The sequence below is a fragment of the Lepidochelys kempii genome, chromosome 7, assembly GCF_965140285.1.
Source record: "Lepidochelys kempii isolate rLepKem1 chromosome 7, rLepKem1.hap1, whole genome shotgun sequence".
NCBI lineage: Eukaryota > Metazoa > Chordata > Testudines > Cheloniidae > Lepidochelys > Lepidochelys kempii.
In genome coordinates, this window is record NC_136386.1 from 34,357,469 (window position 1) to 34,376,956 (window position 19,488).

Genomic DNA, 19,488 nt, shown 5'->3' on the forward strand with positions numbered 1-19,488 from the left:
ATGTAGGTGGATTGATTTAAATCACTGATTTTAATCATGTATTGCAATTGTACTTTTTAGTTATTTTCCTGAGAGAGGTTGGTAACCATTAAAACATATTGGCTTGCAACTAAATATAGCCTGTATGCTTAATTTGGTGCTGCTTTTTGGTAACCAGGAGGACATATTATGTCTATACACATTTATTTAAGCAACTCTGTAGCTTAATTTACATGTATTCAGATTCTTAATTTTTACATTGCTTACTATGTTAGAAAATGGGGAATGACACATTTCTTATTTATTAGATTAATTTTTTACTTGTGATGTTTGTCAAGCTCTACCTGGATGGAGATTCATATTCAGTTAAAAATGGACAAAACCACATTTTAATATTTGTATTAAATAAAACTACCTTAACTGCTGGACACAGAGGGGAAAAGTGTTTATCAAAAACATGTCTTGCATTTAAAACTGATTCATTAAAAGAGGAAGTATTATCTCTAGGTATTGAATTGAACTGATTATTTCTGGTAACGATGTCATCAAGACTTTAGAACTAGTAGATTTAATCCTTTCACACCTAGTTTTTATTCATAGATGGGGAGAGGAAAATCAACTTTCCTTCTTTTTCTATTTCCAATTGGTTTCTAAACTTTGATCGAACTGGTCATTGAACTGAACTAGCTGAATAAGCTGAAATGAAGAAGATAGTCTCTTCTGCAGGTGCAGAGAGACTACAGCTGTCAAAAGCTGGTTTAATACTTCAACAAACTCTGGTTCCAGTTGTAAGCCGCTGACTTCCACCAGTTCAGTGGTGTTACTTTCTTTGGAACTTATCAGCAAATATGTACTCAATATTTTTGTATTTAATGGAAATGTTTTTAATAAATTCTAAGTTTAGGCGTTAACAGAGGTTGTCAGTGTCAAATTTATTTTTTAAAAAAATCTGTATTTAACTTCAAAAAAATCAGATTTTTAAAATTTTCTAATCCAATTTTTATTCAGCCTGGAAATAATCTAGATAGTGCAACTACATGAGAGTCTTGTGGTGGTACACTTTTTAAACTAGATTTTTCCTCCTTTAATAGCAGCACAGTGTTTTGTAAATTCTTATTTATAGTGCCATTTCAGCATCTTTTAAATTCATTCTTAGAGCCACTAGAATTGGGGATAGGAATCTGTTTACAATAATTACATCTAAATAAAAATATACCATAAATATGACACTTTGGTGCTAAGTGTACTTAGTACTTTTTTCAAGCAATAGCTGTCAGATATAAAATGTTTTGCTATCACAGATTGTTTTGTTCTAACCATTCCTTTTGTATCTAACCTCTGTTTTAAATAAATAAATAAATCTAAATCTGGATTACAAGTGGTATAAAGTAATCTGAAAGGGGTAGTGCCCACTTGAATTTTTTTTGAAATGCCATGTTCTGAGAGAACCCCTTTTTGAATAGTGTGCTTTGACTTCTTTAAAATAAAAAATCCTTAATTTTTTAAATAAGGATTTGTCTGCTTCCCTTTTGATATTTAGAAAGATCTGATGGGTGTACCTGGAATTACCTCAAACATGGTGGGGGCCCTGCACACCTTTCTATGTGTGAAGGGATGCTCACATCTGCAAAACCGTGAAACTCATTAATAATAAAATGCTGTCACAAGCACAAAGTTAACAAACTTTAGTCTTTCAGTTAGAGCAACATAGGAATTACTTGTAATAGTAGTAGTTATCAAATTCAGATGAAAATATGATTTACGGTGTCCTCCTAAATTGAGAGATGACCAGATTGTTGTTAGTGAGATTTTTGTGGGTTTCTCTGCTTTTACTTTTAAGTATCTCTGAAAGCAGTTATCCAAGTACTTTTTCATTGTTGGATAAGTCCAACAGTATGTCACTTTTGGCTGTAAATCATAATATTGAATTGAATTTCTAGTAACAAAATTGAATGCTATACTAGCAACTCTTAACCAGAAGAGGTAGCAAAAATCTTGTGCAGTCCTCTTAACACAAAGAACATAATTTCATTCATAATGGGGAAAAAAACATAGGCCCCTCAAGATCAAATCACCGTATGTGTCTGGTGCTTGTATGTTTCCCCATTTTGTTCAAGAAATGAACAGGGGACGGTTTTGTTTTTATTTTCCTTCCCCCTCCCCCCCTAGTTTTTTTTCCCAGGCTGGAGTTGAAGGCCCTTTGTTTTGCCTTTGCCCAACTAGTCAATAACTCCCCAGAAATGTTTATCAGAGGTTGTTATTCCTATACTGAGAAAATATTAATGTAAAGAGAAATTACTACTTTTTTAATATGATGAACAGTTAAAATTTAAACTGCACAATGACTTGAATATGATATTTTGTTTTTAGTAATGGTTATTTGCAGGGAAACAACATCTAGAGTAACCACAGAATAGGAAGATTTTATTTTCAGCATTCTGTTACGGTTATAATTTTGATTCACTTGTGAATATAAAATCCTAGAAAAGTAGGGTGGAAGGGACCTCAAGAGGTCATCCAGTCCAGCCCCCTGCACTGAGACAGGACCAAGTTATACGTGGACGATCCCTGGCACGTCTTTACCTAAGCTGTTCTTAAAAACCTCCAATGATATGGATTCCATAACCTCCCTTGGCAGCCTATTCCAGAACTTAACTATTTTTATAGTTAGAAAATATTTCCTAATATCCAACCTAAATCTCCCTAGCTGAGTCCATTACTTCATGTCCTGCCTTAAGTGACATTGATTTCAGCCCTCTTTTTAACAGCTCTTAACATATTTGAAGACTTTTATCAGGTTCCCCTTCAGTCCTATTTTCTCAGGACTAAATATGCCCAGTTGTTTTACCTTTCTCCATAGGTCAGGTTTTCTAAACCGTTTATCACTTTTGTTGCTCTCCTCTGGACTCTCTCAAATTTGTCCACATCTTTCTTAAAAGTGTGGTGCTCAGAATTGGACACAGTACTCCAGCTGAGGCCTCACCAGTACCAAGGACAGCAGAGCAATTACCTCCTGAAGTTTACATATGATACTTCTGTTAATACACCCCAGAATGATATTAGCCTTTTTCGCAATTGCATCATGTTGTGGATGTGAGTCAACTGTAACTCCTAGATTCTTTTCAACAGTACTGTCTAGACAATTATTCCTCATTTTGTAGTTGTGTGTTTATTTCTTCCGAAGGCTGTGTCTACACTTGTGGCAGCATTTACAATACATGCACTACACATATAGCTAGGTGTCGCAGTGAAAGGCTCAGGCAGCAGGGAAAAGCTCTGGTAACTCCCTGCTCCAGGAGCCTTTCACTGTGGCAGGGAAAGGCTCTGGCAGAAGAGAGGCAGCAAAACACTATACTGCTAAAAATAGTGTCTTGGGGGTTCAGGCATGTAGGGCTCTCTACTCTACCTGCCTAAGCCATGCCTCACTGTCTACACTGCTGTTTGTACCCATGCTAGCTTAGCATGTGTTGTCTGTACTCTACATATGGCTGTAAGTGTAGATGTATCATAAGTGTGGTACTTTACACTGCTCATGTTTGCAGCTTCTGTAGCTGCCTTTGGGTAATCCATTCTACATGTTCACACTTTTATATAGTCAAAAAAAAAATGAATGTTTTCATTTGTTGGACAAGGTGGGTGACGTAATATATTCTATTGGACTGATTTCTGTTGGAGAAAGAGACCGCTATAGCATTTCAAATGTAGACAAGCCAAAGTTTTCAAGCTACACAGAGCTCTTCGTCAGGTCTGGGAAAGGTACTCAGGGCTTGTCCACAATTAAAATGCTACAGTGGCACAGCTGCACTGCTGCTGTGCTTCAGTGTAGACACCACCTATACCAACAGGAGGGGTTCTCCTGTTGGCAAAGGTAATCCACCTCCCCACCAGGAGGTAACTAGGTTTCTTCTGTCAACCTAGCACTGTCGACACAGGGACTTAGAGTGGTAGCCATGTTAGTCTGTATCAGCAAAAACAATGAGGAGTCCTTGTGGCACCTTAGAGACTAACAGATTTATTTGGGCATAAGCTTTTGTGGGCTAGAACCCACTTCATCAGTTATATATCCAGAGGAGGAATATAGATGTACCTCTCTCCTATGACTATGGAGGAGCAGGATCAATGGCCTATTGCAAAGGGGGGCATTTAGGGGTAGTGTATATGGGGTACGGTATATTCTGTTGGGAATGTGTGTAATCCTGCAACATAACACTGGGAGGCGAAATTATGAACTTCTATACACTGCCACCTGGACTATGGTACACCAATGGATCAGTGGACTTAATCGTTGTAAACAATCGAACCAGCACCTACCACCCTATGCATTACCAAGTAGTTGAATTGGTTTAGACAATACCAGATTTCACTGTGGATGTTCAGTGGACACACAATATGTACAAGAGTACACAATGATTACAAGAGCAACTTGCTGCAAGCACCAACAGTTGGACACACTTACAATACACACTACAGGATGGCGCTGACAAAATTTTAACCCTAACAAAGGAGGAGAAGCAGTGGTTTTGGTGTTGGCCAGGATGTTGGACCATACTGCAGTGGTCAGGACTCTGTGTTGCTGTGGATTATCATAGCAGCTGGTGTATTGTTAACTGTATTTGTGTTACGTTGCATATGGAAATGATCACGGGGGGCACAACCCCCTAGAGAACAGCCACTAATTATAACCTATAAGTAATGTGGTAAGCCCTCCCCCTCAGTGTACTAGACAACCACGACCCAACCTTCTCGGGCCCACTGTAATGGGAAGTCTGGAACAATAATTGGAATAAGCGTGGTATGCCCATATGAGAGAAGGTGCACAGCATGGTACTACACAAGGGGCAGTGGGACAGATGGAATACTGACACCTTCCACTCCATGCCTCTGATGAAATGGGTTCTAGCCCACGAAAGCTTATGCCCAAATAAATTTGTTAGTCTCTAAGGTGCCACAAGGACTCTTCGTTGCTTTTACAGGGACTTAAGTCACCTTACCTATATCGCTCGGGTCTGGATGTTTCACACACTTGACCAATGTAGTTAAACAGACTTAATTTTCAAGTGTAGATCAGGCCCCAGAGAGTATGTCTACACAGCAAAGAAAAACCTGAGTCTGGCCTGTGTCAGCCGACTTGGGCTCGCAGGGCTATTTCATTGCTTTGTAGACTTCTGGGCTGGGGTCTGGACTCTAGGACCTTGGAGCTTGGAAGTTTACACAGCAATGGAATAACCCCTTGAGACTGAGTTACACTGCTATGTTGACATACCCAGAGTGTCACAGCTAAATTAGAGGTGAAACAGATGGTTTAGCGTGAATAGTTAACACATTCTGCGAGACCATTCAAGGTAAAGTGGCCTGTTAATACCTCTGCAGTCATAGGCCAAAAAAGGGTTACAGCTTGTTGTAATAAGCCATTAATCTGTTGCCTTTATTAAGGCCATTATTTTTAGTGTCTAACAAAGTTATGAATTTAAGTTCCCATTGTGGGTGCAGGGAGAGATGTGTAACGTGCCTTTTTTTCTGTTAATGTACAAGTTTATTTTTCTATGTAACCAATAAAAGAATATTTTCTTTCATATGATGTATTACAGGCAGAAGGTTCCTCGACTGCCTCTTCAGGAAGCCAGGCAGCCGAAGTCAAAGGGAATCAAACCAGTAGTCCACAAATCCCATGTCTGTTGTCAATGCCCACCAGGAACCATATGGATATTACCACCCCTCCATTGCCTCCTGTAGCACCTGAAGTATTAAGAGTGGCAGAACACAGGCACAAGAAGGGATTAATGTATCCCTACATCTTTCATGTCCTAACCAAGGTATGACTCTAAAACTCATGTATTGTGAAACAGTGATTCTGTAAAAGTATCCATACCTAAACACCTGACCAGACAGTATCATCAGGGGTGATGCATACTTGCTCCTGCTTAGATCTAAGCTCTGACCTATTAACACTTCTAACCATTGGTGAAAAAGAAGCTCCAGACAGTAGCTCTGGGAGTGAATTGCACAACAGGTGTCTGACCCTCATTGTTAAAACTGCTTACTCACAGAATAGCTGATTTTTTTCCCCCTGAATTTTCTCTATTTTTTTCCTTTTCTATTTTAAAAAAGTTTGGTGTGTGTGGTGCTTCTTGAGGCTTTGGCACCTCTGCCAGTCTTTCTCTGCCATTACCTGTTTCAGAATTGTTTAGATATTTATACTGATGTGATTGTTGTCTGGCTCTCTTGTTCCCCTCACTGTTTCTTTTTCTCTTGGTGTATCTGAAGAGAAACAGCCCAGCAGCTTTAAGAAATTCCTCCAGGTGTGGCCATAAAATTTTCATTATGGATTAACATGATTGCTATCTTGAATGCCCAGCAAATACATGGCAAGCAGACAGGTCTTAGGGAGATCACTTGAACATCCCTGCTCTGCTCACTAAGTCCAACAGAAATCTCTCTGGATGGCCTTGGAGAGCAAATCTTCCATGGCAATGGAGGAGAGTTCCTCATCTTACTACAAAGAGGCTGTGTCAATGCCAGTTGATTCAGTGTAGTTTTAATGGGATTTCCCAAAGCTGTGTGTTTTGCAACTATCAGAGGTCAGCACTATCTCTCAGTCATTAGGATGCAATGATGGCCTTGGCACAAGTCTTTGGTTTTGCTTAGTATAGATTCAGAGGACAAGATTCAATCCAAACCTCCCTCTAAGTGCAGGCTGAGAAGATCCTACAACTTGATTCTTCTGACCCTGTCTCATCTTCTCATAACTCCTCCTCAGAGCAGCTTAATGCCTCTTGTAGTTCCATCCACAACAGTTGTGGCAGCAATAAGTCCAGTCACTGGCTCGTTAAACCATATTATATTATTCTCATTGATATCCTTAAAGCCAAAATGTTTAATTTGCAGATGTACATGCCATGCTCTCTTTGAGGCATGGACAGTCTCTTTGGTATGTTTATACAGTGCCTAGCCCAATGGGGCTGGGATTCCTCTGTGCAATAGCAATATAGATATTACTCTTGGGGGGCATTCTGTGCTAAAAAAATTTAAGTCTGTGCCAAAAAATTAAACATTCTGCACACAATATTAAAAAATCTGTGCACAATATTTTAAAATTCTGCAAATTTTATTTGTCAAAATAACACTACATCACACAGTTTCAATTATTTTGGTAATTTATAATTAAATACTTGTCAGCAAGTATGTCTGTAACAGTACAGACACAAAAATTCCCCCAGGAGTAGAGAGTTAAAGAAACCCCTATGACAATCCAGTTTCTGTTTCTCTGCCCCTTAGTCCACTCCCACCCCCCAGCCAAGCCGCGGAGCCAGACACCTACAACCCCGTCCCCCCCACACCCCCCGAGCCCCCCTAGTCCAGATACCCGTGCCCCCACCCACAGAGCGCAGCTGTACCCTCCCCTCCCCCCAACTCCAGATACCTGCTCCCCCTTCCCTCCTGAGCCCATGGATCCAGAGGGGGAAACAGCCTGATGCTCGGTCCAAGGCTTGCACGGAGTTTCCTGCGCACCGCCCTCTCCTTCCCTCAGGGCATGCTGGGAACTGCAGCTGCCAGGAACCCTCCAGCTCAGTGGTTCCCAAACTTTAACAGCCCTCGAACCCCTTTCACTAAATTGTGAAATCTTGTGAACCCCCACCTAAAAATGAATATTTCCAGGGATTTAAGTTTAAATTTACTCTGCACTCCGTGGGACTCCTGCTTCTGGACCCTGTTGGCCGCCCCGGTAAACTGAGCTCCACTGAGCTTGGGCTGCAGGTCCCGCTGACCACCAGGGCTTGGGCTGCCGGCCCCAGCTGCCCTGTCCCACTCTCCCTGGGGCTCGGGCGGTCTGCCCTGCAACCGGGTCCCACCTGCTGCCTCCAATGCCCGGGGTCCTTTGGCTGCCATTAGTGAAATTTTTCTGGCCAACCCCTGTAACGTTCTGCGAACCCCAGTTTGGGAACCACTGCTCTAGCTCCCGCTCCCTACCCCCAGCAGCGTCTTCATTGTGCTAGCTGGGCTCTGCTGGGCTCAGGGGCCCCTAGTGGTGGCTGGCAGCACTGCAGCCCATTTCTGTGCAGGAAAGGAAATTCCACATGCACAGTGTTAATTTCTGCAAAATTCTGCATTGTGCAGCGGCACCGAATTCCCCCAGGAATAATAATATATTGACTGATGACATTATTTACCTACAGTGACTTCATTTGAGGCTTTTGATGTCTGTGATTTTGTACTTTTGATGCACTTTTTGTTAGTTTTTGGTCTGACACAATTGCAACAACTCTTGTTGTCTGGATGAGTGATATAGGGAGAGGAAAAAGCAGCTACCTGCTTCCTGCCCAGATCTCCTACAGCGATACTTCTTGTTAATCAGGATGTCTGAGACCATCTCCTTGAAGAATTTGCAAAGGGTTCTTTATTCTTCAAGTGCCTGCACATGTCTATTCCAATTCCGGCACAATGTAGGTGTGTGCATGTGCCGAGCACAGTTGCTGGAATTTTTCTCTCCAGCGGTATCCGTTGGATCAGCTCCAGCGCCTTCTGGTGCCATATTCTCATAGCGCCGGTATAAAGGACCCTGCTGACCCCACTCCCTCTTCAGTTCCTTCTCACCACCCATGATGGTCGCTGGAACCCTTCATTGCTCAGACAGTTTATCTTCTAGTGGTTTTCTCCAGTTTTTAGTGTAAATAGTTGTTGTTTAGTACTTAGGAATTAGTTATTGAGTAGTTTTTTAGTAGTTTTTAGTCCTTAGGTAGTTTGACACCTCCAAGCTTAGTTTAGCGGGGTTGTCTGCTTCCCCGGTGCTGGGGCGTGCTTCAGTCGCCAGGTTTCTAGCCCTGCACCTCATGTAGTAAGTCTATGCCTTTGAGCAACCCACATTTGAGCTGTCTCAAGTGCTTAGGGGATGCTCATAGGAAAGACTGCTGCCAAATCTGCAGGGACTTTAGACCCCAAACCAAGATGGACTGAGTTGCATGACTGAAGGCCCTCCTCGTGAGGGCAACCTTAAGACTTGTACTCGGCACCAAGCACCCCAGCCTTGGTACAGAGCACTCCTCCAACAGCTCGTGACTCTCAGCACCGATCCTCTTCTCTTGTTGCTTATGGTGTTTCTTCTTTGGCACCTGGGAAGAGCCAGTCCCCGGTGCCAAAAGTAAAAGGAGAGAGAGAGAGAACAAGACCAGTGTTGGGCTGCTCTTCAGCCCTGGCACCACATCATCAGGTGCCTGCAACTCTGGTGCTACTGCAAGCTCCTCTGACACCTGCATAGGAGCCGCATCCTCAAGGCTGACAGTGTTCCTGTCTGTTTGTGGTGACGTCGACCCGCAAGGCTTTTGTAGCAGCCAGGGACCTTCTCACCCTACTGGTACTGGTGGCCCCCGAGGGTCAAGATTCGGCACCACTGGTGCCACCGAGCAGCAGGGTATTATCAGCAGGACCTCGCTCAGTGCTGAGGCTGCCATCTAGGGGAAAACCCTCGTTGACAGCCTCAAGATCTAACCTCGGTGACCTTCTCCAGTACCGAGAGGTATGGCACCCCCCTGGTCTCTGCATTACAGCTTGTTGTTCTCAGAGGTGGGATTGTATTCCCCTCATCAGCACGGGTGACCTTACTGCTCCCCTAAGCTGTTTCCATTCCACCACAGCCCCAAGTTCAGTGGTACCTCCAAATGCTTGGCCACTGGGGACCGGCAGCTTTGCAGTGGCCCTTTTGGAACTGTTTTGGTTTCCCCCACCACAGGGCACTCCCTCAAAGTGCTCATATTCCGTTGTCTTGGAGGCTAGGGCTCCCCCAGTACTGCACCGAGAGACTCTGGATCAAGACTCTGGTACCGAGCATGGCACAGAGCCTCAAAAGGAAGCCCTGCAGGCTCTTGTGCATGCTGGTAAACCAACGGAGGCGTCTCAGCCTGTTTTTAGATGCCTCATCCTCCTTTCTGGACAAGGCTATATTGACACTGGGTGTCTCCCCGCCAGAAGACTACCACAAGGCATACCAGGACTTGTTAAAGTGTGTAGCCTCAAACTTGGGGGTCCAAGTGGAAATGGTCAAGGAGGCAACACATAGTCTCTTAGGCTGCCCCTCTAGCACTACCACTACATGAAGCCGTCATGGATCTGATCAAGGCCCTATTGCACACCCTTGCCTCTCTCCTTCCTGACAGCAAAGTGCACAGAGCGAAAATATTTTGTACTGGACAAAGAATACGAATTCCTTTTCTCGCACGCTTCCCTGGGTATAGTGGCCACCAACAAAAGGGATCGCCAAACATAGGCAAGTTCTACGCCCAAGGCAAAGGACCCAACGAAATTGGGCTTGTTCAGTCGGAAGGCATATTCCACAGGGGGCCTACAGCTCCGCATAGCAAATCAGCAAGCTTTGCTGGGTTGCTGTGATTTTAATATGTGGGAGTCTTATGTCAGAATTCAAGGACCTGCTCCCTCAGGACTCTAGACAGGAGTTTTCTTCCCTAGTTGAGTAGGGGAAACTGTGGCAGGTGCCTCCCCTTGGGGCCATTGATTCCACGACCAAATCAATGGTTACAGCGGTAACAACGCATTGGAGCTCATGCTTGCAGTCCTCTGGGCTACCCCATGAGGTGCAGCAAACTATGTGGGACCTCCCATTTGAAGGATCATCGTTCTTTTCAGAGCAAACAGACGTTGGGCTACACAGTCTTAAGGACTTGAAGGCAGCCTTGAAATCCCTGGGACTCTGTGTACCAGCAGGGTCAAGGAAACAGTACAGGCCACAGCAGATGGGCCATTACTTTTCTTGGCCACTCAGATAGGATCAGCTGAGGATTAAGAGCAGGGGGTTCAGGTGCAGATCTCTTGCCCCATCTTCCTCAGCAGGTCCTGCGCAGTCCAGCCCCAGACACTTGGGATCTTCAGAGTGCTCATTTTGACAAGATGCTTGAGGTCAGCATTGCAATCCCCTTGATATAGGATCCAGGTACCCCCTTGTTCTCCAACTGCCTTTCCCACTAGCTTGATGTCTGGACTCTGATCACTTCAGACGGTTGGGTTCTCAGCACAGTAAAACTGGGTTAAACCATCCAATTTCTGTCTACTTCCCCTTCCCCCCTCCTTCCCCCTCCCTCTTCAGGGACACTTCTCAGGAACATCTGTTGAAACAAGAAGTCCAATCCCTCCTTCGGTTGTGAGCCGTGGAAGAGATTCTGTTTCCCCTAAGAGGAAAGGGGTTCTATTCCTGCTAATTCTGAAAGCCAAAGGTGGTTTCAGACTCATTTTAGACACTGTCATCTCAACTGCTGTCTCCAGAACTTAGTGTTTCGCATTGTTTCCTTGGCTTCTGTCATTCCCTCACTGGATCCAGGGGACTAATATGCTGCCCTCAGTCTGAAGGACACTTACTTCTACAATTCGATTTTTCCATGGCCACAGACGTTTCCTAAGATTGTAGTGAACCAAACTCACTACCAGTTTGTGGCGATTCCATTCAGCCTGTTAGCTTCCCCGCAAGTCTTCACCAAATGCATGGCAGTAGTGGCAGCCTCTCTCAGAAGAAAGGAGGTCCATGTATTTCCATACCTCGACGACTAGCTAGTCAAGGGCTGATCTAGAGCTCAAGTGGAAGTGGACATCTGTCTCATTCAATTGATTCCATCCCCCCTCTCTCCGTCGCACACTCTCCCTCACCCTCGCTTGCTCATTTTCACGAGGCTGGGACCGGGGGTTGGGGTGTGAGAGGGGGTGAGGGCTCCAGCTGGGGGTGTGTGCTCTGGGGTGGGGCCAGAGATGAGGGGTTTGGGGTGCAGGAGAGGGCTCTGGGCTGGAGCAGGGGGTTGGGGTGCGGGAGGGGGTGACGGGTTCAGGGTGTGAGAACGGGATCTGGGCTGAGGTAGGGGGTTGGGGCGTGGGAGAAGGTTTGGGGTGCAAGCTCCAGGCGGCACTTATCTCAGGCGGCTCCTGGGAAGCAGCAACATCTCCCTCTGGTTCCTAAGTGGAGGTGCGACCATGTGGCTCTGGGTGCTGCCCACACCTGCCACTCCCTCAGCTCCCATTGGCCATGGCTCCTGGCAAATGGGAACTGCTGAACTGGGGGCGGGGCAGTGCGCAAACCCCTGTGACCCTTCATTCACCTAGGAGCCAAAGGGAGATGCCGGCAGATTCCCAGGAGTTGCGTGGAGCCAGGTAGGGAGCCGGTCTGCACTGCCAACTAGACTTTTAACGTCCTGGTCAGCAGTACTGACTGAAGTCACCAGGGTCCCTTTATGACCGGGCGTTCCGGTTGAAAACCAGACAGCTGGCAACTCTGGTTGTCCTTGGTCTCCCTGGGGTACACTGCGAGCGGCAGTCCCAGCAACTCCTCAGCATTGGGCATGTCACGCAGTCCTGGTACCTGACGGTCTCCTTGGCCATAGTCTTCCGCAGGTTCCAGCTCCAGCAGTGTTCTGGAAGCATCTGCTTCTGTTGGCAGCTCCTGCTCAACTGAGCTGCAGGGCCCGCTTCTTATACTTCCTGTTCCTGTCCTGCCCTTCTGCATCCGGTGTGGCGGCCTAGGCCTTCCGGGTTCCACCCACCAAGGGGCATCTGGCTCTCCCTCACTGTCAGTCTCTGAGGGAGGCCACACCCCTTTGCTACACTGCCCCATTTCTAAAGGCTTGATTTCCCAACAAAGTAGATACTGAAAATCACTTTTACAAAAATGTGCATCATGCTCTAATGTTTGAATGGGGGGTTGGAGAAAATTATGTAAACTTGCCCTTCCCCCACACATTAAATATAAAGCGTACAAGTAAAACCTAATACAGTAAAAGCTGCGTTATCTGGCACTTTACCAACCAGAAAGCTCTATAAACTGGCATTTCTGATCTTCATTGAAAGTCCAGTTTATAGTCCGGTTGGCATGGGGCCGGTAGGCTCTGTGCATGGCTCCCTCAAAATGGCAACATGTCCCTGCTGCTCCTAGGTGGACGAATGGCCATGAGGGGTTCGGTGTGTGGGAGGGGTTGAGGGGCTGGGGATTGGGGTGCGGGAGGTGGTGCAGGGCGTGGGCTCTGGGAGGGAGATTGGGTGCGGGAGGGGGCTCAGGGCGGGGGTTGGGGTGTGGGAAGGGTTTCGGGGTACCGGATCCGGGTGGCTCTCACCTTAGGCAGCTCCCCGCAGGCGGTGACCTGTCCCTGCTACTCCTAGGCAGAGGTGTGGCTAGGTGGCTCTGCGCGCTGCCCCCACCCCAAGTGCTGGCTCCACAGCTCCCATTGGCTGGGAACTGCAGCCAGCGGGAGCTGCAGGGGCGGTGCATGTGGACAGAAGCAGCGCGCAGAGCCGCCTAGCCGCACCTCTCACTAGGAGCAGCAGGAACAGGTCACCACTTCCAGGGAGCCGCCCAAGGTGAGTGCTACCCGGATCCAGCACCCCTCTCCCGCACCCCAACCCCTTACTCTAAGCCCACTTCCACACCCAAACTCCCGGAGCCTGTGCCCAGCACCCCCTCCTGCACCCAAATCCTCCCCTCCCTTAGTTAACTGGAATTTTTCATTTACTGGCACCCCCCATTTCCCTAACATGCCGGATAAAAAAGCTTTTACTGTACTTGACTTACACACAAAAATGCTTAGCTGTGACTTTTTTTTTTTTTTTTTTTAATTCACAGAGGACTTGTGGTTAACCACATTGCATATCAAAAACTAAAACTAAAATTGTATACATTTCTCTTATCTTGTGAGCATGGATCCTAGAAATCCATTTGTCGTGGAAAAATGCGGAATATGCATTTTTACAGAGAATTTTTAGGTTTTACATTTTGTGAAAAAATAAAAATATATGCTAAATGTTAATTAAATTTTACTGAAAGTACCAGTGTCACTTATCAGTGTGCATAACCTCTTCCTCTTGTGGTTGTTTTTTTTTCAATGCGCTTTAAATTTATAGTGGATCTGATTTATCTGATCGACCAGAGCCAGTTCGGATAGTCAAAAATTGGAATAATCATGAGGATTGGCAAAGACCTTTGTATCCCTTAATTTAAGATGGGGTGGGGAGGTTGGGTGGTCAGCCCTGGGTGGCTGCTGATTTGGTTAATACGGAGAGCCGGATAACTGAAGCTTGGATAAACAGGGTTCTACTGTATATCAGTAAAACATTTTGTTCATCTGATACTTATATATATTATGACTAGGGAAACTAAAGTTCAACGTTTCATTTTAATTGCGGAAAACTGTGGATTTTTGATTTTTTTTTTTTTTATTGGAGAATTTTGGGGGGGGTTATCATGGTAAACTAGGATTCCTGCTTGTGAGTTTACCTCCGTTTCTAAATTATATGAACAATGCACAGTGAAGTTTAACACAAATTTCTATGCTGACTTCAGGTATTTACTATATATATGTTAATTTGGATTTTAACTACTTGGTAGCAAAATATCTCCCATCTAAAGCTTTGAGCACCCTTGATAATCTTTTAAAAATACACTAAACAAACCTATTAATTACCCTGGCAACAACATAAATATAATAATTTCTATAAGTCTACCAAAATTGGCAAATCAGACACTTAATTTTGAGCTTCTAAATTTTCTGTTAATCTTTGCATAGCTTATTTTTTGTCATGGAGCTCTGTTTTTCCAAATATTTGTTTAGCAATCTATTTCAGTACAAAAATAGACATTAATGCAGTGTAATAATTGAGAATTGAAATGTGTAAGTGTACCTGCATCAGAGTTTAGTTTTGAATTTCATTGTATTTCAATTCTCAGCTATAACATACACTTTTGATACACGTTTTCTCCATTTCATTTCCTTATCCGTAAAAGGAAAGCACAGAAGCGAAGGTGGGTGGGACAAATGTCTAATTAATTTCTTTATGCCAGTAGTCAAATGCTATATTTGATGTTGTTGTTGATTAAACGTACTATCTGAATATGTGATCATAGAATGCAGAAAAGTATCCAAGCAATTAAACATCAAAAGAAGAATTATCCTAAATCAGGGGCGGCCAACCTGAGCCTGAGAAGGAGCCAAAATTTACCAATGTACATTGCCAAAGAGCCACACTAATATGTCAGCAGCCCCCCATTAGCTCCCCCCTCTCCAACCTGCAGCGCCTCCAGCCCGCTGGCAGCCCCATCAATCTGTGCCTTCGGCTCCCTCCCCACGCCTTCTGCCCACCGCGATCAGCTGTTATGCGGTGCGCAGGAGGCTCTGGTGGGGAGAGTGAGGGCACGGCAGGCTCAGGGGAAGGGGTGGAGGGGGGGTAGGGTAGGGGGTTGAGCACTGAGCACTCCTTGGCACATTGGAAAGTTAGCATCTATAGCTCCAGCCCCGGAGTCAGTGCCTATGCAAGGAGCTGCATATTAACTTATGAAGAGCCACATGCAGCTCCGGAGCCACCCCTGTCCTAAATTGTGAGGAATCTGTTCCAGCAATAAATAAATAAATAAACTTAGGGACTCTTGCATTGAATACAGTAGGGCAATCAGTATTTAAAGACTGATCTGTTTTTTCAGTGAATAGAAATGCTATTTGACATCTGTAGGCAGGGTCCAATCTATTATATGATTACATTGCCATGTAAATTGTTACATAATTGTGGATTATTTTTAAATGGCCACATAATTGTTTTCCAGAATCTAAAGCTTTCATTTGTCTCTAGCGCTCATGTTTATGGGGAAACCTTAAAAACATAAACTGAGTGTAACTGATGCAATGTTTTCTGAGTTTGCCAAGAGCCTAAAACAAAGGTCTGAGAGGTATGAACTTCATTGTTCCTCTCTTGGGTGTGAACACTGAAGTCTGATGACAGTTTAAATGACCATTTTATCAGAAACCGTTAACTAATATGCTTATTTGTCATTGCTGGATGGTAGTGGTAAATATTGGGGAAGGATGCAGTGGAGCAGCTAGTTGCTACCAAGGATTATTACTCTCCCATTTCAAAAATTAAAAACACCTCTACCCTTCCCCTAAATGGAGGGGAGGATACACAGTTCATCCCCTTCCAAGTACCAAAAGCCTTGACTACTTCCTGGGTATCAAACACAACTTTCATACCTTCATGGATACCAAAAGCCTCAATGACCCCCTCCCGAGCTTCCAAAAATCTGCATTTCCCTGCCAGTTTCTACATCAGTACAACATTCTGCAGCACACTGAAAACCTAAAATCTGAGAGGAAGGGGATTGATGTAACAGTATTGTGTCATGTTGGCTACCTTCCCATGTGACTTCAGAGCTGTTGTTGCTGATTGGAATACAGCTTGTAAGGAATTTAATTCAAAAGAAAAAGACAAAATAAAGTTTTAATTGTGGGTAAAGTACATGAGTTTATAAACAAAATATTGAATACTTGTACTCATTGATGTGTTTGTATAATATGTAATACTATAGAGAAAATTGGGATTTTAACATCTTAAATTGAGACTCTGAGGAGAAAGGTAAGTTAGTAGTGAATGCTTTTAATTTTCCTAAGAGGCCTATTTAAAATAAAAAAATTGGGGCGAGTACAGGTTGGTTGACCCTGCTGGAATCTTACTAGGGACATATACTACTCTTGATCCACTTGTGCAGTTCACATTGGTATTGGTGGCATTTCTGTGTGTACGTGATAGACAATAGTCTATGACCCTACAGAAATTATTGGTGCAGAGTTTGTCAGAATAGAATAGGAATAAGGAATAGTTAAGATTTAAAATTAACAGATAGAAAGTGATGTTAGTTGTTTGCCTAGTAACTCTTAATTGCCCATTTAATTTTAAGTGATCTCTTACTGCATGTGTGAACCCCTTATGCTTAACAGTTTGTACCAGTTTAGACACTCTGGTTACATTCACCAGACCTGAAGAAGAGCTCTATGAAGCTTGAAAGCTTGTACCTTCCACCAGCAGAAGTTGGTAATAAGATATTACCTCATCTACCACGTCTCTCTCAGTAAAACTAAACACAATCAGCCTTTAAAGCCATGGGGGTGGTATAATTTGTGGTAAGCAGAGAGAAGTTTGCAGTTGAGCCTCTGTCAAAATATACATTTAAAATCTACTTTTGCTAAATTTAACTTATGTTTGTCCTTTTAGAAGGGAGGAGTAATTTTTGTGGTTGAAAAGGTTTATAGAAGCTTATTTGATAGGTTATGTCCTTATTATTTTCCCCATAAATTTAACACAGTCTAGTGATCTTCATCCTTCTGTATGTTCAGTACAGTTTCCCTAATTTCAAAATTTGAAGACAAGATAACATGTGTGGACTAATTTAAGATGCTGCCTTGTGTAAATTACCCTCAAAAAATCACACCACTGTCCTTGAAATGGAAGACAAGACTGATTTTCTAATTCCAAGTGTTCAAACGCTTATTGATACGGTATATTTATAAGTAGGGATGTATGAATCTTTGATCTAAATACAAATCCAGACATCTTAAAATATGAATGAATCAAACATTGATCTACAGAACAGAGTAAGTCTGAATCGCCACAGTCCAAGGACATTGCAGCTGATACGTGGACCTAGAGTAGTATAACTCGGGTGTTCCTCAGCCTAACTTCTACTTGTATTGCTAGTAAATTTACAGGTGAGCCTTTATGTGACACTGGAATGTTTTGACGGCAAGCACACAGGCACTACTATTTTGATAACTTAAAAAACATGCTAAAGGCTTTGTAGATGGCCCAAAATGGCAATCTTGTTCATTATGGAAACACTGTTAACATTAAAACAAAAACAAAAAAAGCTTTCAGCATTTGTAATATTTATAGGGTGAGCTGTTTGTACACACCCTGCAGCTGTGCATTCATGATGATGATTTATTGAAAACTGATCAGTACAAGTTTGGTGCTCAGAAAGGGGCAAATGAGTAAGCACTCATACAGAGGGTAAACATATTCCTTTCTATTAAAAAACCACCAAACTCTTGATGGGGGACATATGGGTGAGTGTCCAGTAAGATACAATCCTCAAAAAATCAGAATTACAAAGAGTGGAGAAAAGAGCAGGGGAGAAAAAAGCATATTCTAGAAAACATCAAATATCACCACTTAATGGCTTGTAGGATGCATCCCAAGAAATGAATGTACTTTGTGATTCTCTAGCTTCACACTAATCAGGTCATTCTAATATGTAGTCAGACAGCCACACAGATGTGATCTTTGTGGGGGAATCTTGATTAGGGCACTGATATCCAATGAAACTAGAAAGTTGAATGGACTTCTTACACTCGCTCATTGAGCAATGACTTCACACAAGAGAAAGTATTGAGATATCTGGTATACAGTGGCTCAAAATGGGCATTTTTTAAATCTGCTTATTACTCCACAAAGACTCCAAGACATGGGGGGCTTTAATAGGGAGTTGAAGTGTCAAACCCTGTAAAAAGCCTGACCTCAAAAGGTTGGAGAGACACTGATCTACTTTTGTGTTCTCCAAGAGCCCCCGAATGTCTCTACGATAGGAAGAGGTTAGTGATAGACTGAGACAATTAGAGTAAAGAAAATAGTCCATGTCTAGGTTAATAAGTGATACATCTGGGCCCATTTGTACCTCATTAGAAAATTGCTGTAAAAATTCTTCCAGGTTAGGGCTTGTAGAAAGCAGTCAGGTTGGACCACTTGCATAAGGACACTATACTTGCAGAGTTCTGCCCTGTCAAGAGCCACATTGAACCAGGGGGAGAACAGATACTAACATTATGACATCCTTGTAAGGTAGATAGTATTTATTTCCCACATTACAGACAGCAGATTGAGACAGAGTTAAGCAACCTGCCCCAAGCCAGTACAACCAGGGACTAGAGTTGCGATAAGTCAGACAGCCCTGGCCCTCAGCCCTGTACTCAATGCTGCCCTTTCCCAAAAGTTTTTATCTACAAGAGGCGCTATACTTATGTAATTGTATTAATCCTTTTTCATAGTGAACACAAAAGTAAGCTATGCACTTTATTTTTATTTTAAAATTGTTGTATATTCACCTTATGTATCTTTTCAGTTTATACAGCATTTTAAATTAAATTGTTCACTTAGTAGTCAAAACTTAGTACAAGCCATGCAAGGCATTAAATGGATAGCTACATAGCTTTACTTAAGGCATATTTTAATTACAAATACACTTCTAAATTTCTAAAGCAGCTTTTACCAATTTTCAAAATATTGTCATATCTGACTTTTCCAGTTAAGTCTTTGAATGCAATTTGACTAGTGTTTGGGATCCATTTAAAAAAAACAGATTCATCATATCGCTAATTGTTTCTTTACTGGTAAAATGCTCAATTTTAAATATTTTTGCTTTATTAATATATTTCTTGGCTATTTAAAAGGCTTTGCGTCACCTGCATAATTGTGTGTAGCAGTGACTGAGAAGCAAAAACCTGTTTCAGACTGGGGGGAACTACGGGGAAGATTTTCAAAATCTCTAAGGTATTTAGGAGCATACAATCAGTGAGGCATGTGCTGCTAAGTCACTTGCGATTTTGAAAGTAGTCTCTAAATTCTAGCTTAACTCTAGGCATCTGTTCTTCAAATATATCTTTTGTATTGATTAAATATATGACTGAAATGGTTTTAAAGCAGGATTGCGTT

The 19,488-nt window shown here is 43.2% G+C and overlaps 1 protein-coding gene across 4 annotated transcripts in view; it reads left to right on the forward strand.

The window, feature by feature from the left end:
• FAM120A (family with sequence similarity 120 member A) overlaps positions 1 to 19,488 on the forward strand; it is a 117,869-nt gene that overhangs the window by 50,030 nt on the left and 48,351 nt on the right. For all 4 annotated transcript variants that reach the window (XM_073352163.2, XM_073352162.2, XM_073352160.2 and 1 more), the window contains one exon: positions 5,568 to 5,792. In XM_073352163.2, coding sequence (XP_073208264.1) covers positions 5,568 to 5,792 — 225 coding nt within the window. The remainder of the gene's footprint in view (positions 1 to 5,567; positions 5,793 to 19,488) is intronic.